Source organism: Pygocentrus nattereri, chromosome 26 (genome assembly GCF_015220715.1).
Source record: "Pygocentrus nattereri isolate fPygNat1 chromosome 26, fPygNat1.pri, whole genome shotgun sequence".
NCBI lineage: Eukaryota > Metazoa > Chordata > Actinopteri > Characiformes > Serrasalmidae > Pygocentrus > Pygocentrus nattereri.
The window spans coordinates 10,138,517-10,160,721 of record NC_051236.1 but is presented as its reverse complement, the minus strand read 5'-3'; the positions used below and the strand labels follow the sequence as shown (position 1 = coordinate 10,160,721).

The following is a 22,205-nucleotide window of genomic DNA, read 5'->3' as shown; positions in this document are numbered from 1 at the left end:
GAGCCAGCTTCTGACAGTTATGATAGAGCAGCTCCACATGGGCATCCCATCAGCAAGCAAGATCTATTTCCTAGCCTTTACACTTCTCACTCTCTATGATCAATACAATCTAGCTCACTTTGCCCAAGTTTTTATGCTAACTGATCAGTTATAATGATAGAAAAAGTGTTTTTGAATCTGGTGAGTCTTGCTCATTATGGCTTAAATTGCGGTTATGGCACTACACAGTAGAAGTAATTGCTCTGTCTGTACGATCTCTGTATTTATTTTTGTTTGTTTTTATTGTGGTATGTTTATTGCAGTGGTGTTTGTGTGTTCTGCAAAGCTAATTTTGTCCACAGGGACAAATAAAGATGGATATATATATATATATACATACATACATACATATATATATATATATATATATATATATATATATATATATATATATATATATATATATATATGATTAGCACAACAGACTGAGCCAGTTGTCTCCTTTACTCTGCATAAGCCTGCAGAAAGTATATATTATTGTAAAGGAAGCTTAATTAATGTTCTGTTCCAGATCTATTGTACTAGACAATCCAGAGGGGACCATGACCCCTGCTGTTCACAAACGCACTTAAAGTGAAAAATGACAACTAACCTCTCTTTTTCAAAAAGATTTAGCATAAAATATTGCGCTCATTAATGTATAACACACTTTACGAGCCTCCTGCTGCATCCTTAGCACGCAGGCTGTAGTAATAGCTTCATGATAACCTGTAGCATATTGTTATGAATAGTAGTGTGTCCCTCCCCACAGGGCTCTATTTGTACTGTAAATTGGCTGCAGAAGAAAGCAGAGATCAGAGAGATGGGGGGCTGCATCGCCGTTTGCGTATTAAGATGAGGACTAACTTTGCCCTGACTCTTGCTGGACGATTAATCACCTTGATGAAAAGGAAGGAAAGCAGCCCTGTGGATGAGGGAGTAATTAGAGGTATTTTTCTCTCACCTGTGCTACAGTGGCTAGACCAAACCAGGAACCATATAAAAATATTAAAAACATTCAACATAAAAATGCTCATTTTGGAATGCTTATGTAGTTGTTGTTAATTTATTAGTTAGTGGGGTAAAAAAAAAAAGAAAACCAGAAATTGATCCTCCCATTTGCATTGTACATATATAGAGCCAATCAAAAGTTTGGATATGCTTAACTGACTACTTTGATCTAAGATCTGAAATGTGTTCACTTTGTTTCAAATATAAATTTACCACGTAAAGTTCTTTTCTGTGTGTTTTCATCCAAAACAAAAATATGTGTCATTCATTTGTAATGTTCACACAGCAGGTAGTTTAGCTACTGACGACACAGTGCAAAATTCAGAGGCCAGGCTTCATGTATTTAATTTCCAGTCAAAATGGTCATAAAAGTACAAGTTACTTATTTTTCAGTGTCCTAAAATGGTAGTAATCTTATAATTACTCAGAAGCCTCAACAATAGAATATAACTCATTCATTTCAAAATTTAGTTTCCACCCTTCGCCTTTATTACAGCTTTGAGTTTTCAAAGAAATTGGCAGGGATATTTTTCCCACATCTCCAAAGTTGGCTGCATTTTCCACTCCCTTGCTTGATTTGCAAGGTTTGCAAGGTTTTTCCTTTTTTTTAAATCTTTATCTTTGGGCTTTCTGACAGCTACACATCCTTTCAGACCCATATCACTGAGTCGGTTTCTCGCAGGGGACGGATGGACAGAAACACCTGTGGATTTTTTCAGATTGGAGACAAGTGTTTAGCTTGATTTTCTCCTCTCCCTCAAAGATTGAAACATCAGGTGCTGTTTATCTGACGGGGACAGATAAAATTATTGCTTTATTGGTCTAGAAAGTCTTGAGTGTCCCATTTTTTCTGTAATGTTAAGTAAAAAACTCTAGTTTTGGAAACTCCTGTTTTTTTCACTTCTTTTCCTTTGACTTCCCCGATCCTTATATAAGTCGAGGTATGTATCTCATGTATAATTTTAAAAATGAATAACTTGTATTTAATGTCCATTTTGACTGGAAATTAAGGGTGGTTTCTGACACAATATTGTTTGTGGGAACTTATCTAAGCCGATTGGAAAAGCATCCCAGATGTTTCCTAATGAAGCTACTTGAGAAAATGCTAAGATGTAAATGCTAAAATGCAGCATGAAAGCAAAGAATGGCTACTTTGAAGAATCTACATCACTGAATATCTGATCACTGAATGTCAAGTGTGATATTTTCAATGCCTTGGTTGTTACTGTATGTGGAAAAGAATAAGGTAAAAAAAAAAAAAAAAGTAAAAAGTAAAAATAAGGAAAGGTCTTCGCGAGCAGCTTGCCAATTTTTTGACTGGTATTGTGACTTATGTTTGAAGAAGATACCGATCATACAAGCAAGAGATTCGCATAAAAATGTATTTGGGATTCAATTCCTGCAGAGTTGTAACTGCACAACTTTCCTGATAAGAAACCATGAATTTAAGAAGTCCAAATCCCACCTTATACTTCATTTCTACAAGCATTTACGGTGTGAAAAGTTGCTTACTTGCACCATAATCTCATAGCGTTATGTATACAGCCGGCCCAATTAAGCGAGCTTTGTTCCTCTGCCATGTTCACATGCTATCTCGCGGCACTCTCACGCCCGCTCGCTTTTAGGCTCAGGTTTCTGACGGCACGACAGTGAAATCAGATTAGCTTAAGCCGCTAAATGCATGGAGTTTGATCCCATTTGAGGGATGACAACACAGCATATTTGTGTTTAAAGGGGGACTGAATCAGAGCAGGAAGGAGAGAGAAAAGGGGTCTGAGACGTAAATAAAAGGCCTTACACGACAGCCCGTAAGCAGCTTTGGCTCAGGGACAGAGCTCCCCATTAAGAAACGTGACACTTCTGTATAACTGACAGAGAGAGACAGAGAGAAAGAGTGAAACTGTATAGGCTGTCTGGTCAGATTTAATAACTGACCCTGAGGTAAAGAGCCTGAATCTGAGTCAAGACTGGCAAAATCCTCAACTGGCCAAGTCTATCCAACTCTAGTCTCAATAAAACATGCTTTGGATTCTGTAATCTCAACTTTGGAATTGAGCAGACTGGAATTTGGTTAGGGCCGATGGCTCCCATCATGCAGTTAGGTTTCACTCTGAAAACTGTCAGCAGAAAGTTCACCTGCACCACCACCCAGAGACACAATCTCTCAAACAAACCTGGTAGTGGAGTAGCGTTTACTTTAATTAAGATATATACTTTATTATATACTTTATTTAATATTCGATTTATTTATTATTAGATTTGTTATCTATGTGTTATCTGGAATATGATGCATTCTTTCTATTCACTGTGTATTACAGAGTGATATTAATGATTTGAAAGTTATCTTTTCAAGAGTATGACTGTTTCATTTGACTGACAATGATCCAGCACATTTGTTTATGGCTACTGATTTCCATAGGAGACTGACGTGCATATTTAAGTTTGAATCCCCACCACATTGCGGAACATGTGTTAGGGATAAAATCACATGACAGAAGCCCCTTAAGAAGCAGGGATGATCACATAACAGTGGCTGTATCAATCCAGATTATATCACCTGGAATTCCAGTATAATCCAACCCCTATCCAACACTGCATTTTGTTATACTCTATGTTCAAAACTATCCAGAAAGCCCTTCTAATTATTGAATTAATTTAAGGTGCACCCATTGCTGACACAGGAGTTAATTTGCCCATACACAGCCTGTATAATCTAAATAGGACAGCACTGACCAATAAAATGGGACGTTCTGGAGCATTTGCACATGAGCCTAAGATCACCATGCCCATTAAAGTACAAAGCCGTCCAGCACTGGGCTGTAGAGCAGTGGAACTCTGGAGTGATGGAGCTCCATCTAATACCTTTGGTATCAGTACCTGACCTCACTAATGCTTTTGTGACTAAATGCAATCAAATTCTCACAGCAAATGTTCCAACATCTAGTGTAAAGTAGTCGAAACTGTTACTGCAGCAAAGGAGGACAAACTCACACTTTTGACTGGTTGAGCAGGTGCCTGCAAACTTGAGAATATAAATGTATGCTGCCAGAGTATTACACAATATAATGGGAATTTATTTGAATATATTGTGGAAAAGTGAATGTCGTTGTTGAAAGCTCACATAAAAACGTGTTTTGGAATTAGTGTCTGTAGCCATACTACAATACAGGTTTTTTAACTTAAGGGTGCCATGGATATTCACTTTCTCAGCAGAGCATCTTTCATATTTGTATGTTTCTTTCCCTACCATCAACGCTTTCTATATTAGTACCTTTTCAAATGCTGCAGCATTTTTTGACTTTCTTTTTTAAATTATGACAAAACATTTCAAAACATTAGAAACATAGGATAGGTGATTCTTACATGATCTGCACACTCTGAGTCTGCATGGTCTCCAACTTTGTGGCTGAGCTGTTATTGGTCCTAACGTCCCTTTCACAATAATGGCACTTACAGTCGACCAAGGAAGATCTAGCAAGTCACCAAACTCTTCAGTGGGACCCATTTAACTGCCAGTGTTAGCCATGAATGTAGTTAAAACACCTGAACTCAATATATATACGTATACACATATATACACATCCACCTATCCATCCATCCATTTTATAAGCCGCTTCTCCGTCAGGGTCGCGGGGGGAGCTGGAGCCTATCCCAGCAGTCTTCGGGCGGAAGGCAGGATACTATATATATATATATATATATATATATATATATATATATATATATATATATATATATATATATATATAGTATATACAGTTAATGACTGCAGAGTCTGGGAAAGGTGTGAAGATAGTTTTATTAGTACTTTTAGCTGCACATGTCTAAGAACAGAGATCTACACATTCTGACATGTCTACCATCGACTCATACAAGACGACAAGAAGACATGTAGTTTTCTCATACAAGGTATGCAGTCCCTCCCTCTCCCTTTTTATCTCTGATTTCTGCCAATTCATGATCTCTCTCATAATCTGGCATTGTCTCCTGGCCTAGCCCTCGCTCTGATTGACACGTGGAGCGGGCTTTCGAACATGCCGCATTCAACTCGTAACCCTGTGGTATTTGGGCATGAGAGCCTGATCAGATGAAAAGAGACAGATATCATATAGTGCCGTGTGTGCAGGAAAAGGCCGGGTGGAAAGGCAAATACTAAGAATGGCCTGGGGACGAGAGGCCTGTCAACTCTGCACAAGATATCAAACAGCACTGAGCAGCCTCGCTGACAGATCACAAGGGCTTGGTCCTCCCCTGGGAGTGTCCCAGCCAGATGACTAATGTTAGAGAGAAAATACACACATGCACACCCTTGCACGCATATACAGCAGTCTGCAAAAAGAACAGACAATGTAACATGGTTACACAGACAGATAAATGCCACATCTCCCCATTTATTATTATTATTATTATTATTTTAAAATGTTTTTGCATAATTTGAAAAAGCTATCTTAATGATAATAGGACCAACAAAAATGGATAAAGTCTGGTTTGATCCATTCATACAAGCGCAACACAAGTTAGCGCACCACTGCCACATCACTGCAGTGCTGAGACTGATCCACCACCCAAATAACACCTGCTCTGTAGTGGTCCTATGGGGGTCCTGTCCTTTGAAGAACAGGGTAAAAGGGGGCTAACGAAATATGCAGAGAAACACACGGGCTACAGTCTGTAACTACAGAACTACAAATTGCACCTATATGGAAAGTGGAACTAATAGTAAATGCATATACTGTAAACAGGCATGTCCATCAGGCTCTGCTCTGTTTCTAATTGTGAGATAGAAGTAGGAGAATTCAAAATGTGCAATATCATGCAAATTGAAAACTGCTGACTTTTTTTTTAATTGTGAAAGTGAGAATGGTTTCAAGCAAAATACAATCTTAAATTATTATATCACTGATTTAAGCAACAAAGTTATCCAACATGTTAATCACCCATGTGGAAAAAGTAATTGCCCCCTTTAGTTATTCAAGCATCAAATTAACCACATTTAATTGATAATGAGATTCAGCCAGCCTGCTGAATGTAAACCTCTCTCTCATTGAAGAAAATCTTGAAGATTTTAGAAGCACACCTGTCCATGATCAAAAGGAAATCCAAATGAAAAAAAAAATGTTGAAATATCAATCTAGAAAGGGCTACAAACGTTTTTAAGACATCATCAAACGGGAGCGATAACCATTATCTTCAATTTTAGAACCTCAGAAATACTGGATGACTCCTTCCATGAGTAGCTGGTGTGACAAAATTTCCAAAATGAACCAAAGGTTCCTGGAAGACATACAAGTTACTATAGTTCTCTCTGGCCTCAACAAAGAGAAAAAAAAAACAAAAACAACAACAACAAAAAAGCCTGAAATATTTCTTAAGGAGTGTGTCCATTTATTTGTCCATTAACTGAAGTGTAAACATAAGAGTTATGCAGCAAGACAATGAATCAAATTACAAAAGCAAATCCACCTCCGAATGGCTAAAAAGAAACAGAAAAGTTTTGGAATGGCCTAGTTGAAGTCCTGACTTGAACCCACTAGAGAAGATGCAGCAGGGCTTCAAACGAGCAGTGCATGCTCGACAACTTAGCAATATATTTGAATTAAAGCAGTTCTGCACCGAGTGGTGAACTTCGATTCCTCCACAACAGTGTGAAAGGCTGATGTCAAATTGTAGGAAAAGTAATGCAAGATGTCATGCGAAAAGTTATTCATTTTAAGGGGAAGACTCCTTTTTCACATGGGTGATTCACGCTAGATATTGTTGATCCTTATATAAAAGATCATTTTATTTGATTTTATTTTTTTTAATTGTCTTGCTTTTGACAAGGGTCTAATATGAATTTTTGTTTACAGGTCTAAAAGCGTTCACTGTGATAAATATGCAGATATGACTAGTTAGGCACTGTTAGGCACTAGTTAGGATTATGATCAACACGCAAAAGTGAGACCATCATTCATTTACTTCATTTAAAGTCAAAACAGCTTTTAAGTACAAGATATTTCTTTGTCAGCAAAGGGGATAATAACAGAAAATAGATTGGCACTGTCTGTTAACTGTCCAGTAAAGAGTTTTGCAGTTTGGGCATTTTAATGTTCCATCATGCCATATTCACACAGTTCAAAGAGCAGCTACTGTGCTCAAACAATGTAGAACAACAATAATAATAACAATAATAATAATAAGTAAGAGTGGTACTTGATTTTCTCCCCTCTCAAGCTTTGAGTGCTGTTTATCTAATAGTTTTTGTGCCTTAAATACATTTTTTTTGGAAAAACAGTTTTGGAAAGTTCCCTTTTTTCGCACATTTTCATTTGATTTTTTTTCTTTTCATATTCAAGTGGATTGTTTATCTTCTCAGAGGTGTCTCCTAAATATGAATAATTTGCACTTAATGGATGGAAATTATATAAATGAAGCGTGGTCTTACTTTTGCACAGTACTGCAAAAAGCATTTACTTTGTCTTGAAAACACTGGACAGACAGTACTTGTTTTTTTGATTTTGCTCTCTCTCTCATGGGGCTTCTCTTACCCTTCAGATGTGTGTGCAATCTCTGTGCGCAGACCTTTAGTCCTGCAGGGCTCTGGAGAATGTGCTGGGGTGTTGGGGAAAGTTCCCACGTCCACCTGTCCAGACCCAGTCCAGCTAAAAGGGTCAGGAGAGGAGCATTAGATAAAATCTAATTAGGAGATTGGGCTTGAGGGAGCTGTTGCTTTTCAATATACTCCCACACACTCTTTCCCTCAGACACATATTGCTTCTCCCTCTCTTTCTTCACATTATCCACCTGGTCTCAGCGTGTTACTCCAAACTGGTGCCATTTGGGGTTGTAGCTGTTGTTGTCCTTGCCACTTACATCGTTCACCTGACAAAACAACATTCAGCCTGGGCTAATTTTTTTGCAGCTGTTTGCAATGCTCATTACTACTTGCTGCTTTTTTTTACTGTGTAAACAAGGGCTGTTTTGAGGGGTGGGAGTACAAGAGGAGAAGGTGAAGAAAGGAAAGCGAGAAAGAGGATCTGTGCAGATGCTTCCCCCATATCGCTTCCCTCACTAGCTCATGGAACAAAGGTTATACTGAATCTTCAGTCTTAAGAGGGCATGTTTGTTTCAAGGCCCACACAACTTCATGTGATCATGTATGGCGGACAAAACTGTGCCCCAGTGCTACCGGGTTACGGGCACACTTAAGTCCTGTATAGATGGGATTCATTTTACATGGGAAAGCGGGGTGAAGCACATTTACCGTGACGTCTGTAATGTTTAAGACTGAAATCTTGGTATCCACCTTATTCCAGAGAAGGACAGGACAGAACTTTTGGTGTAATGTGTGAATTGACAATATCTTTAAATGCTAACATCCTCACATGAGAGAAATGTGGAAATATATAAAAAATGTAATCCTTATTACTGGGATGTCTAAATGCTTGCGGGCCAATGTTTGTAATCAATGCATCAACAGAAACTTAAACCTGTGTGAGGCAGAGGATTCTATTTACAGCTTACAAAATTACTCTCAGTAAAAAAGTCCTATCATTTCAACTTTCTAAATCTGTTTATACTGTCAGATACAGACATTAAACTGTAAGGAAATTGTAGAAATTAATGTAGAAATCTACTTAAATATTCAAGCTCTTAAACCAGTGCTATGATAATGCTCCTCATATTTTCACCATAGTCTGTTAGCGTCATGCTAGCAGTGTTAGCTTGCTGCTATATTCGATTTTAAGGTCAGTTCCAGTTTAAGCTCATAACAGGATATTCTTTTTGTTGTATGTCCTGGTTTTTAAGTAGCTCCCTCTGTGAAGACCAGCTCTTAAATATCTGTCTTTCATTATTAGAGCGTTAACCTATCATTAGCCGGTTAGCTTTCTGTTTACCCACTCAGCCTAGTCTAGAGAGGGCAGAACATGTCCAGAGAATATAACGTAAGCCAGTTAACAGCCAGAGTCTGTTAGTAGCAACCTGTGATGTTCAAGTTCTTCGCAATTCATGGCTACATTTTGTAAGAATCGATTTCAACAAAAACTGGGCTTTTCCTATAATTTTACGTTTTAATGTTCTGAGCCATACACTCGAGGTGGTGTACACAACTAAACTCTTCTTCTCCTTCATACTTAAAGTACTTTTCCACTGGGTGTGCAGGAATATTTACTGACATGGTAATTCACACAGGAATAACAACCTGGGGTTATTTCTATGGTTCCTTTAATAGTAGGTAAAAGCTGCCAGAAATTTTAATGACTCACTGTCTGTGACAATTACTGACATGGTGGGTTCAGATGGGACTAAAATCATTAAGCAATGCCAGAAATCTTTAAATTACCCCTCCCCTCATGTAAAATCAATCCCTGTCAAATTTAGTTTAAGGTTTGTGCTGAATTGTTTTAGTTAATTCCAATTTCTATACAGTTAAATCAGACAATGGGTTATTTATTTGACTGATTTGTTTATTAGTCTAAAGTTTTTTTGTTAATACTTTATTTGAACCTTGATATGTAACAGACATGCCATACATCATGGCACGTGTCATATCGTCACTGTCCATAGAGAAACAGGTCATTCCAAAATAGTAACTTTTCTGAAAAAGGTTATTTCAAATGACTTAGTCCATTCATCATGAAATGGAAAAGGACAGCTGTCGTGCTGAAGCGATACAGAAAAATAAAAAAGACAAAAAAAATGGAGATGCATAGCGAAATGCTATCCTGTGTTTTCATAACAGATTTTGGTAAGTAATACAACAAATATAGTCCACATCTGCATGTAACAGAAGGCATCATATCAAACATAATGGCATCTGCCATGACAACAATCATTACTAGTAATTGTCAAGGCAGATGTCATTGTTTGATGTTTGATGTTCCTTCTAAGTGTACTCTAGTTAACCGACATGACATCATATACAGTATTATGACATGTTATTTATACAAGAGCTAGTTCCGGACACACCTGCTGATTGGGTGAGAAATGTTCTAACTGTGCTGTTATTTCGTCGTAACATCATGGCTTTTTCATAAAAACCATCAATCCACTGAGATTCCATTGCTAAGCAATGACTTTGATCGGAGACGCTCAAGCTATTTGAACATTTTGGATACTTTGAAATGGATACTTTGAAGATCATATTTGGCCGACAGCCGATTTGGTCAGACTCTGAAGATGAGACTACACGTAGTTACAACCCTTCACTTGGTCTGTGTGGAGCTGGAGAATGAAGTGCCGGCTGTGCAGCGAATGAGCGGAGCTCATTACTCTGTCGTAGCAACAAGATGCTTGTTAAGGAACTATAATTTGGTGGAAAGAACTGCTAACATTAAAACATTAAATGCTGCTTTCACGGCACAATTTATTTGTTTCTTACTTTAACTGTTTTATAAAAGCAATAGAACAGGAGTGTGTTATTGCGTATAACATCACAAATGTAATGTTATTTTGTGATAACACACTTCCTCTCATGTTCTATTGCGTAAATAATTACCAGTAATGGTAACAGGACACTGTTATATTTTTGGAAGTAATCGGTCATAAAGACTCAAAGATGCATGATGTCATATGTTTACAGCATGGTTATGTTTAGGGTTCAAGTGAATTTATACCATGTTAGCTCTTCACCTGAATCTTGAGCTTTAGAGGGTAAAGGAGTACACTCATGTAACATGCAGGTAAATAGCCCAAACAGGCCCACAGGGGAAGCATTCACAGTAGCACATTTTCATAGAAAGCATAGAACGCTGTCTTAGTATGGCACATATAGCATTCAAATGCAACATGAATGTCCATTCTTGCAGTGTTCTAGTGTTCTTGGTAACCGTTACCTGAGTGAAATTGGCCGGTTCCTTCTCTAGAACACTCACGTCCTTGCTGCACCATCATAATTGCTACTTTTAGAACTTGCTCGCTGTTGTGTCAACAAGCTTGAAAATCTTCCCTGCTGAGTAGTTTAAGTAACACTTAAACTGTTTATTTTAAAGAGAGGGCCTTTCTCAGCATGTAAAAAATCTGCCTTTGTTAATTGAACATGCTAACCGGCAATGGAGCAGCATTTTGCATAATTTTTTGGCTTGGTTTTCTGCTCATATTAGATCAAATGCATTTGTTTAAAGCTGCCCTATGTAAGATCTTTCTTGTTAAAACAGAAAGTAGCACTTACTGAGTCAGTAGTTGCAAAAATATGGTGTCCTTGTGCTGCCTGAAATAATCATTTTAAAGTCAGAGGCATGGAGTCAGATTTCACAAGAGTTTTCAGACCATCGTCACACACACTGGCTGAAAAAGAATGGTTCGATGTCTAGGCCTAAAATGCAAAATCAACAGACACTGACGAAAACATAATGAGAACAGCATATCATTCACTTACACCCTCATAAAACTTGACCTTTCCCAAGTTTTAATTGAATTCTCTTTGAATGTGTGCACACAATCAGATTCATCCACTTGGGGAAGGGGTCTGAAATACAACTGAAGTTACAAAAATGTTCTTGCAATTACACACAATCACAATTCCATCAGAGTTTCCAAATCCTCAAAACTTACATAATGTAACTTTGATCATTTTTTTCAGAATATCTTTCACCTGAAATGTACTTGAATTGCTTTTTTTCTCTGAAAGGCAAAGTGGGAAAAGGCCGATCATTAAGCATTAGTGCACCCTTGCTCTTTCTCTCCAAAATAAGAGTGACTCACAGCAGCCAGAGTTTGAACATAAAGACCTCATGAGACTATAGAAGTTTCCAAATGTCATATATAAAAAGTGACGAGACACTTTTGAAGCACTTTCTTACCAAGGCAGCCCTGTGGTATTACATACACTATATGTCCAAAAGTATGAGGACATCCTTCCTAATTATTGAGCGCATGTGTTTCAGCCACAATCATTGCTATCAGGTGTATAAAATCAAGCACATAACCATGCAATGTCCATAGACAAACACTGGTGCAAAATGGGACAGTAACTTTAAATGTGGCACTGTCATAGGACGATGTCATCTTTGCCTTTTCTTGAAATTTCTACTAAATCTGCCCGGGCCAACTGTAAATGTTATTGTGAAAAGGAAACATCTAGGAGCAACAACAACTTAACCATGAAGCAATAGATCCACTGTATTAATTAAAATTCAATAAGGTCCACCCATCCAAATCATTGAATTCAGGTGTTCCAATCACTTACATGGCCACAAGTGTATGAAACCAAGCACCTAGGCCTGCAGACTGCTTCTACAAACATTTGTGAAAGAATGGGTCGCTCTCAGGAGCTCAGTGAATTCCAGCATGGTACCGATAGGATGCCACCTGTGCAGCCATGAAATTTCGTCGCTACTACATATTGTACTGTCAACTGTCAGTGGTATTATAAAGTGGAAGCAATTGGGAACAACAGTAACTCAGCCACGAAGTGGTAGGCCACATAAAATGCCCAAGCGGAGTCATTGTGCCAAGTATAAAGTTGGTGGAGGGGTGGGGGGGGGATTATGGTGTGGGGTTGTTTTTCAGGAGTTGGGCTCGGCCCCTTAGTTCCAGTGAAAGGAGCCTCAGCAGACCAAGATTTCCTGCTCCCAACTTTGTGGGAAGTTTGGGGATGGCCCCTTCCTGTTCTAACGTGACTGCGCATCAGTGCACAAAGCAAGGTCCATAAAGACATGGACACCTCAACCCAATAGAACATAGAGGGATGAATTAGAGTGGAAGAATGGTCAAAGATGCCCATAAACACACGCCTAACCCTTGTAAAAACCATTCCCAAAGAGTTAAAGCTGCAATTGCTGCAATGGGTGGGCCAACATCATATTAAACCCTATGGATTAAGAATGGGATCTCACTCAATTTCAAGTGTGTGTCAAGGCAGACGACCGAATACTTTTGGAAATATAGTGTATATAAACATCTTATACAGTCAACAACTGAACTCAAATGAAATAAAGTACAATTCAGTAAATGTTGTAATATGATTGTCAGTTTTCTCTTTTTGGAGCACGCCATGCGAAATAATCTGGCTTACTTTCTTCTCTTGGTTCTCATCTTGCCCCACCCCGTCTGTGTCTCACTAACACAGGGTCTCGAGTCTCAGTGCTCATCTAAATGCACAGATCTGATTGCCTGAGTAGTGTCACGTGATATTTCCAACGCATGTGACTGGTCTGTGTGTACATAATGACTAGAGAAGCTACGGCGATTAAAATAGGACCACCCTGTCAAAATCAAATAATTCTCCATAGTTTATCTGTCATATGTCATGGTCCACATAGGATAGTGTCTGGATCCGGACTCGGACCGCAGTCCGCCTATTAGTGACCTCTGCGATAGACCATGCAAACTCACAGAGTAGGTTTGCAGAGTGTTGAAGCATGCAGCACATACAAATCACCTATTATCTGTTGCATCACTGAGTTTGATGGGCAAATCTAGGTTTGGTGGATGCCAGGAGAACACTAGCTGTTGGAATGCATAGCGCAACTAGTAAAGTTTGGTGGAAGAGGGTTTCAGGGTTTGGGATAGGTAATGTTACACAATACAGACAGTTTAGACAATTAGATGCTTCTAAGTGGCAACAGTTTGGGAAGGGCACCAATGGACACCAATTCCTACAGATACACTCCAAAATCTTGTCAAAAGCCTTTCCAGATGAGTGGAGAATTTTGCAGCCACCAAGGGGGTGCATATTACTGCCATGGTTTTGAAATGGGATGAAAGCACATATAGGTGTGATAGCGTCCACATACTTTCCACCTTATAGTATAACATTTTTTGAGGCTTGGGGTGGACTGAGTAATACTCAAATAAGTGAGAATAAACAGAAACAGAGAGACAGCTGTGCCGAAATATTAATTCTTAAGATCTTGTTCGGCGCTCCTTTACATTAACCCATTTGTGTAATTACATCTGTCCCAAGCAAAAGGTTCACAGCACGTGCGATAGCCATCCACATTCAGGGCACTGCACGACAAAGCAAAGGCCTGAGGTTCCTTTTTTCTTCCTCTTCTAGCTCGCTTTCTCTCCATGCTAGAATGACTCACAGCAGCCAGGGTTGAAAGCATCTATAACTAATTAGATGTTTAGTCCAATTAAGAGTGAGCCCATGCCAAAACACATCAAACGCGGACTGGTTATCTCACACTGAGGCAGAGGTCAACGTCACAGTGTGAGCGAGGAGGAGTTAGAGGAGAGGAGGAATGATAAGAGGGGACAGAAACAGACGGTGAAGGAGAGAAGATAAAACACTTGTGTGGGGAAACAGTACAGTACAGCCAAGAGAGGCATAAAGAAAAAACTATGATATGAGAAGAGAGAGAGAGAGAGAGAGAGAGAGAGAGAGAGAGAGAAAGTGAGAGAGAGCGAAAGATTATTGAAACCCTTATCCTTGCTCCCCTTTTTAAGAAGCCCGCTGTGAATTTAAAAAGTGAGCACAGAGCACATTAAAGGCACATGTAAGTGGTGGAATTATTCGCCAGGGAGTTTAGCAGCAGCGGCCTCTAATCAGACTTAGTCAAACCAGCCATGTCCTCCAGGATAAGGGATTGAAACCCAAAAAAAACCTGCTCTTCTTTCTGGGTCTCGTCCTTTAATCATTTTGAAGAGTGCCACTGAGAAGAAACCAAAGTTGTTTGTATGGAGTCTCCTTTGAGCATAAACATTGCCGGAGAAGCATTTTGTCCTTGCTGTCACTTTGTCTCTCTCACTTTGTGCGTGTGAGAGAGAGAGGGAGAGAGGGGAGAGTGCGTGCCATTGTGCTTCTTTATTCCCTGTAAGTGCGCTTCCCTTTATTTGTCGGAGCGCCTTTGTGCAAGTGTCCCTCTCTGACTTTGTTCATACTTGCAGGGAGGGAGGGGTGGCTAAGAATGAGAGAAAGCGAAAGATTTGCTCAGGGAAGTATTTCAGTCCTCTCTAATTTCCAATTTGGATTTCCTCAGCCTCCCTGAAGAGTGACATAAATACTGCATGAGCCTTTTGAGGAGCGTGTAATGAGAAAAGAGCAATAAGCGAACATGGGAATTTCAACTTGATTGTCTGGAGTGCTGCCTGCTCTCTTTCCTTCCTCCCTCTCTCTCTCTCTCTTGCGCTCATGTTCATTTGCTTTCTACAGTCACTCCTTTAAACACATTCATCTGTTGCTTTACAGGATGTGCTAATTTAATAACGGGGCCTGGTTTCAGAAAACACCCTTTTTGCAATTGTTCCCACTTTGACTCCGTTTCACCCACTTCTGTGCCCACAGTTCGGTGATTTACAGCAAAAATGTGATTCATCAAAGTGCACTCACCGCTCTGTGAGCTCTGTAATAGAGAGCCAATGTGCAAATTACCGTTATGACCAAGTCGTGATATGAGAAGAAAATGACAAAGAGGATTAGTAATTTTTTTCTTTCTGTTCTCATTTTCACCCTTTTTTCTTCCCTCCCCTCTAGCTCATTCACACCATCAGCGTGGTGGACCGGGATGAACCTCAGTCTGGCCACCGCTTCTATTTCACACTAGCGCCCGAAGCCTCCAACAACCGCCATTTCGCACTGTGGGACGTTAAAGGTGAGAATTATGTTCGTTTATTAGGCTGCTTAACATAGAAATGAAGATCAGCAGTCAGAATTTCAACAAAATAAATCAAAAACAGAAGACGCCATTGTTTCCTTTACGGTTTCACTGAACTTGGTGTTTTTTTTCTCTTTTAGCAAAGTTTAGAATATAAGCTGTAGACACGGAAGCCAAAAGATTTCACTTTCCAGAATGTTAGGCACAATCTCAGTTGCTCATATTAAAATAGAGAATGCTTATCTTGCTTAAACCCAGATTAACTTTAAAGTAATTCATTTATTTTGCTATACTATTCGATTGCAATTACATATTTCATTATTTTGTGAGTTACTCAATTAATTACATTTGATTAACATTCCGTATCTACAGGTTACATTGTTTCCATTGTTTTTTTTAATGAATTTTTACATTGTTACATTGAAGGTTTAATGTTTTTTTTCTTCTTCTGTACAGTTACCATCATTAAGATGATGCTTTTGTCCAACAGTGACATATATAAATAGCAGGACTTTTCTCCCTAATTTTAGTCGTGACCAGTTTCCACCCACTAATTAGGTCTCCCACCTATCCACCAAGCCTGGAGGGTATCATGTGCTTCCTCAGGGTCATGTGAAGTGCAACATCCTTACAAACTACTGCTAATGCAAAGCTCAGCATGCTTGGAGGAGAACACTGATATTCTATTTGAATATTCGGTTCTGTCAGGTAACAGACACCAGTAGTGGCTAGCATCATGCTCAGTATTGGGGGAGAGGGAGGGCCATACTACACAACAAGAGAGAGTGAGGCCAATTATGCTGTCTTGGACCAGCCATACATGACTGTGTATTGAACTTATGACCTCCCAACAACAGGGCCAACACTTGGATAGATGCACCACTCAGGGGACTTCTAAGATTTTACAGTTTTCCTAGAGGAACTTTTACAATCCTAATGGCAGCTGACACTTTTTTGTGCAGTATTATCTTCACGTTTTAATTAGAATGGACTGTTATTATTCCTCCGCTATATTCATAGGGACCATTATTGTTTGTATTATTCGTGGTTCATTTACAGCAGAAATACTGAAAATGAAGTAGTAGTTAAAACTGCACAGAGATTGAAACATCCCATTATTTGTTTAATTGTGCATATAACTACAGATAATTGTTTTCACAGATGCCTCTGTGTTTTTTTTTTCTTTTCTTTTGGCTGTTTCGGGTCTTTTTTTCTCCCAGACACTGTCCCCACGGAGCTAAACAGGATTGTTTATTAGCATAGTGATGTATGTGTGAGTGGATGTGATGCACAACTCAAATCAAGATTGATACTGATCTGACACAACGAAAATGTCAGCCGAGAGAGCCAGGGAAATGTCAACGGTGTGCGTGAGGCCAGCTGGGAGCATACATACATACAAACACTCAGGCAACAGCCTGAACATGACACATGGCCTCTGTTTCAGCAGAGATTGTACACCTCTCTTGACGCATGCACTGCACACATACTTATATATGAACTGCAAAAAAATAAATAAATAAAAGATACCTTCTGAAATCTAGTCAACATGCCTAAAATAACCCTATTAACTTCAACATGCCTAACCCTAACCCTATTTTGAGACTGTTGTAAGTATGGGTGGGAAATATTAGTTTGTGTTATTATCTTTTCTGAACAAAGATGTAGTCAGCACTTGAACACCTACCAACTGTATGTTTTACAAAGAGAGCAGAATTAGTCCAGTTTAATTGGATGTAGTGAAGAATAGTATGTGAAAAGTTAAATAATCATTTGTATTCACAGTTTTGCAGTTTTTAAATGTGGTACTACTATTATTTTTTGTGTCAATTTTCCACCTCTGGTTCTAAGAAGATATGATGAACATATTTCTAGAATTTTGTTCTGGTACAATTGTCTTGTTCTATTGACTGATCATTTTTGCTTGTTTCAAGCAGTATTTCATGAAATAAGCAAACTTGTCTGCCAAAAGAATTTCTCAAATCTCAAAATGTGAAATATGAAATATTAGATATGTCAACTAGATTAAATTAGTTTCCATTTGCCAGCCTATCACTTTTATACATACCAACACCTATGAATACTGTGTTAGGTTAGCAAAAACACGTCTTTGTTTTCATGCACATATACATACATATCGCCCTAAAACATTGCCAGATATTCTCTAAAACTACACCTACATGTCCACCCCCTCTATTTTCTCTCTTTCTCCTCTTCTCTCCTGTGCCTTAGTCTCGCTCTCTCTCTCAAAGCCACACTTTCTATCTCCCCCTCTCTACCATACTTCTGATTCCATGGACACATTTGTCAACCTGTCAGATTGGATCTGTCACTTTTCCCTTTCACCACGGCGGCTTCACATTGCATTCTGTCTCCCTGCGTTCTGACACATGAGGACAAACATGCGCTTTTTTCATGCCTGAAAACTTTTTAGGCAGGGCTAGAAGTGCATGAAACTATTCTTCGCCATTGACAAAGCGGCTCTTGCAAGATATTATCATATTAAAGTTTTACTCTGTGCTTTGAATGACAATGCCTCGTTCCTCTGAACACTACTTCACAATGCACACGTTGAAAATTTGATTGACGAGTCCAAACAAAATGTATTTTGGCTTATCTTTCTCATTGTAGACAGCTCATCTGGAAGTTGTCAATACCACTCTGTCGTTTCCTTAGACCGGTGTCGGCTTCATCTTCTGATCATACATCACATGCAGATGTAGATTTTTCAGCATTCAAATTCTTTCTACCAGTTTACAAACTACTTTTAAAGTTGATTTTAACAAATTGGCTGAATTATAGATCTTATTATAATCATAAGACGTACAGTGCATTGTATATATTACCAAAGGTTACATTTATCTTCAGTTATTTATGACATCTTAGCTGCCACTTTATTTTGCCAGTTCGTGCTTAATATTAAAGACTTGGAAATAGATGTTAAAGATTTGTTATGCTTCTCAGTGCTGTGCACTGCATTTATGAGAACAAGAGTGTCTTTGAAAGATGATTTACTGGAGGAGTCAAAGCACAATGTCACAATGCTTTTACTCAGCAAAACCCGCCTTCGCCCCGAACAGATCTAGTAATATGAGAGAGTATTTATCAGGAACTCTCGCTTGAGCCGCTTAGATGACGTGATATATGCCCTCCATGATGGATGGCTCTGGGGTGTGCTTGCAGGTCCGTCAGTGGAGTCAGGCTCATACTTTTTCACTGAGCTTTGCTGTTCGTCAGCGCAACACACACTCATATATCCACTGTTTCACTATCTGTCTACTAAGCTTTGGAGTTTGCTTGGTGGAACAAAAGCCGCACACTTTATTTGTTGTTTGTCTTAACCGTTAGACACAGGCTTAATAAGCAAATATCAATCAGCAAAGAAAAGAGTAAATTCATAAAGGCTTTTGATCAGATTCTGCTACCAGAGATTCCGTTAGAGACTACCATAAGTTAAAGAAAAAGCCAGTATTAAGGGTCTTAGTAAGGTGTTGGGCCACAACAAGCTGCCAGAAAAGCTTCAATGAACCCTGGGAAAGACTCTACATGTCTCTATAACTATAGTGGATGGATTCACCATTCCTCCACAAGATATTCCTTCAACTGGCGTTTTGATGATGGAGGTGGACAGCACTGTTGAACACATTGGTCCATAATCTCCCGCTGGTGTTCAACTGAGCTGAGATCTGTGAAAGCCAGGCCAGAGCATATATGATAAGAAATCATTTTCACCCTCAAACTGTTTTACTTAACACTGTAAATTAAAATGCTGAAAAAATGACCCATAGTGTCCCCCAACCAACAATTGAAGTGACAATTTGGCATCACATGAATGGTGCAGATGTAGACTAATTTAAGCACATTTTCATCCATGCTTATTGGCAATTATTTCTGTCACCACAAGCCTACTAATATATATATAATCACTTTTTTGTGTATATATATATATATATATATATATATATATATATATATATATATATATATATATATTACACACACACACACATACATGTTCGTAGACTAGTATCCATGGATTTGGTACCACTGAACTCTCACTTCACTATACATCAAATAACCATCAAGATTTCTAGCATTTCCAGTATAACAGATTTCTAATATAATAAACTGTGGCAGCTTAAGATGATTTTGAAGCTATAATTGTCTGATTAGACTGTAATTAATGCTTGATGAATAGATGTTCAGGGAAACAGCTCCTCCTAAACACTGGATGTGCTTTCTATCTAACTCTAGTCATATCACTTGGTGCAAACTGATAATGAATTGAAACTTGCAACCCCAGGTGGTGAGATTCTATAATACATTACACTGTCCTCTGTACTCTTACAAAACTTCTCACTACATAAGTGCCATTCAAATGAATCCTTAAAATCAGTTGCAAAAATAATTGCATGACTACATATCGCTGTTGTCGGAAGAAAATCTTGCATCTCCAAAATGGTAACTTTACAGGAGAAGGAAAAAACAACCTTTACTTTTAATGACAGTCAATGGAACCAGAGTTTTTTCCAAGTCATTTTAGATTATTTCTGTTGGTCCATGAAATTTACACACAATGTAAAGGCCAACAGGCATTTTCAAATTATTTTAAAACCTGAAAAACATGAACAATGGAGATACAAGGTTTTGCTCCTGTATACCTGTATACACTAGCTCCAATTTAGCTATCTCTGTAAAAAGCCCTATTCCTCCCATTATCTCCTCTCTCATTGTATCTGCAGACAACACAGCAGGTATCCGGACCCAGCGTTCAGGTTTTAACCGGCAGGAGCAGAACGTGTACCTGTTGCCTATTCGGGTGGTGGACAGTGGACCTCCGGCCCTGAGCAGCACCGGGACCTTCACTATCCGTGTGTGTGGTTGTGACACTGTAGGAAACATCCAGTCTTGCAACGCCACGGCCTTTGTCATGTCTGCAGCGCTTAGCCCCGGAGCCCTGATCGCCCTGCTGGTCTGCATGCTCATTCTCATTGGTAAGACTCATAACAGGCAGCCATGATCTAAACTCATCCTAATCAAAAGTTATAACTTTTGTTTTTCTATACTATTACATTTTTTTAAATACTGTGTTTTGTTATATAGTAAGTCATGTTATCTTACCGGTTACTGGTTGCTGTCATGACAATACCAAGATGTCAAGACAGCTAAAGTCACAGATGAAGAGAATAGTGTTGATTATCCTGTATCAGTGTCAAGAGCTGGAAAATATTAGATGGTAAGTGAACAGTCGGTTCTCATAGTTGACGTGTTAGATGTGTGAGAAATGGGCAGCTGTGAAGACCTGAGTGACTCTGAACAGGACAGAGTTGTTATGGCCAGACGGCTGGGTTGGAGCATCTCTGAAGTGGCAAAGTTTCTGTCCATGCTAACATCTGTTCATTGTTGAAAGCGCCTACAATGGGCACAGGAGTGCCAAAACTGGAACTTAGAGTGATGATTAAAGGTCATCTGGTCCGATGAGTCGTGTTTTCCATTACATCATGTGGATGGTGCTTGTGTGCCTTTTTCTTGGGGAAGTGATGGTACCAGGATGCACTGTGGGAGAAATTGTGACACTCTAGGAAACTAGAGAATTCATATGGCCTCTTTCAGCATGACAATGCACCCAGCCACTCTACACACTTTGATCAGGGATGGTTTGTGGAACATGACAAAGATTTCAAGGTAGCCTCCAAATTCCCCAGATTTCAATCAGATCAAGCATCTGTGCTGTGTACTGGAACAAGACCAATCTGTGGCAGTTCCCTAGTACACCTCACAGGACTAAAGGATGCCTGCTGTTAACGTCTAGGTGCCAGATACTATAGGGCACCTTCGGAGGTCTTGTAGAGTCTAAGTAGAAGCTGTTTTTCCCAGGATATCAGACAGGTGTTCATACTGTTCTGGCTTATGTTATGTCATGACAGCATATGACACCCTTGAGGATGTTTACAGCATGGTTATATTAATGTTATGTAGAATTCAAATGAAGTTTAATTTCCTTTCTGTAAAACAAGACTACATGTGCAACACTGACTCAAACAACAAAATATAAATGGTTAGTTTTCTCAGAAGGTCTGATTACACTGCATGTTTGTTTGCTGCTGGTTTCCAAGCAAAGGCTAATTAGTGTTCATCACCTGGAAAGATGTACTTAGACAGGAATGCATGCTGAGTGCAAGTTGTAGATTTTTTATGTTCATGTATTTTCTAAATCAGGTAAAGCATTGAGATTCTCTACTGCTAGCTGTGTCGAAACCCCCACCCCCCCCAGACACCAACTGCGATAATAAACGAGACGATTAGAATACAATTTAGGCAGGAATTGACTAGCTGTCGTTTATATTTAAATCTCATATTTGCATTGAATTTGCAACTGGCTGTTATGCACATTTGTTAACAACATTTTTAAAATCTCTGCATTATATATCATATGCAGATGTCACTGTGGAACAAGCTGTCTTTTGTCTTTTTTTTAAGAATGGTCTTTGTCCAAATCATTGTTTCAGTGTTTAGGTTGGGCAATGGTCAGCATTAAAAAATGGCACTAATGGCATAATGGCACTAAATTTTCTAGAAGCACCACCAGACCTCTTAATATAAAGGTCTACCAGGTCTGTTTTGTCAAACATTTGAACAGTTTTTAACAGTTCACAT

At 38.9% G+C, this 22,205-nt stretch overlaps 1 protein-coding gene and 1 long non-coding RNA gene across 3 annotated transcripts in view; one reads left to right on the top strand and one right to left on the bottom strand.

Moving 5' to 3' along the window:
- The window catches only part of LOC108431838 (cadherin-22), a 237,705-nt gene that overhangs the window by 200,145 nt on the left and 15,355 nt on the right, over positions 1–22,205 (top strand). For both annotated transcript variants that reach the window (XM_017705251.2, XM_017705252.2), the window contains exons 11-12: positions 15,428–15,545; positions 20,291–20,542. In XM_017705251.2, the coding sequence (XP_017560740.1) occupies positions 15,428–15,545; positions 20,291–20,542 (370 nt within the window). The remainder of the gene's footprint in view (positions 1–15,427; positions 15,546–20,290; positions 20,543–22,205) is intronic.
- LOC108431839 overlaps positions 4,810–22,205 on the bottom strand; it is a 205,182-nt gene continuing 187,786 nt past the window's right edge. Inside the window, exons 3-4 of the long non-coding RNA XR_001858180.1 lie at positions 7,557–7,670; positions 4,810–5,358 (exon numbers count right to left, since the gene is read on the bottom strand). This is a non-coding gene — a long non-coding RNA (uncharacterized LOC108431839). The remainder of the gene's footprint in view (positions 5,359–7,556; positions 7,671–22,205) is intronic.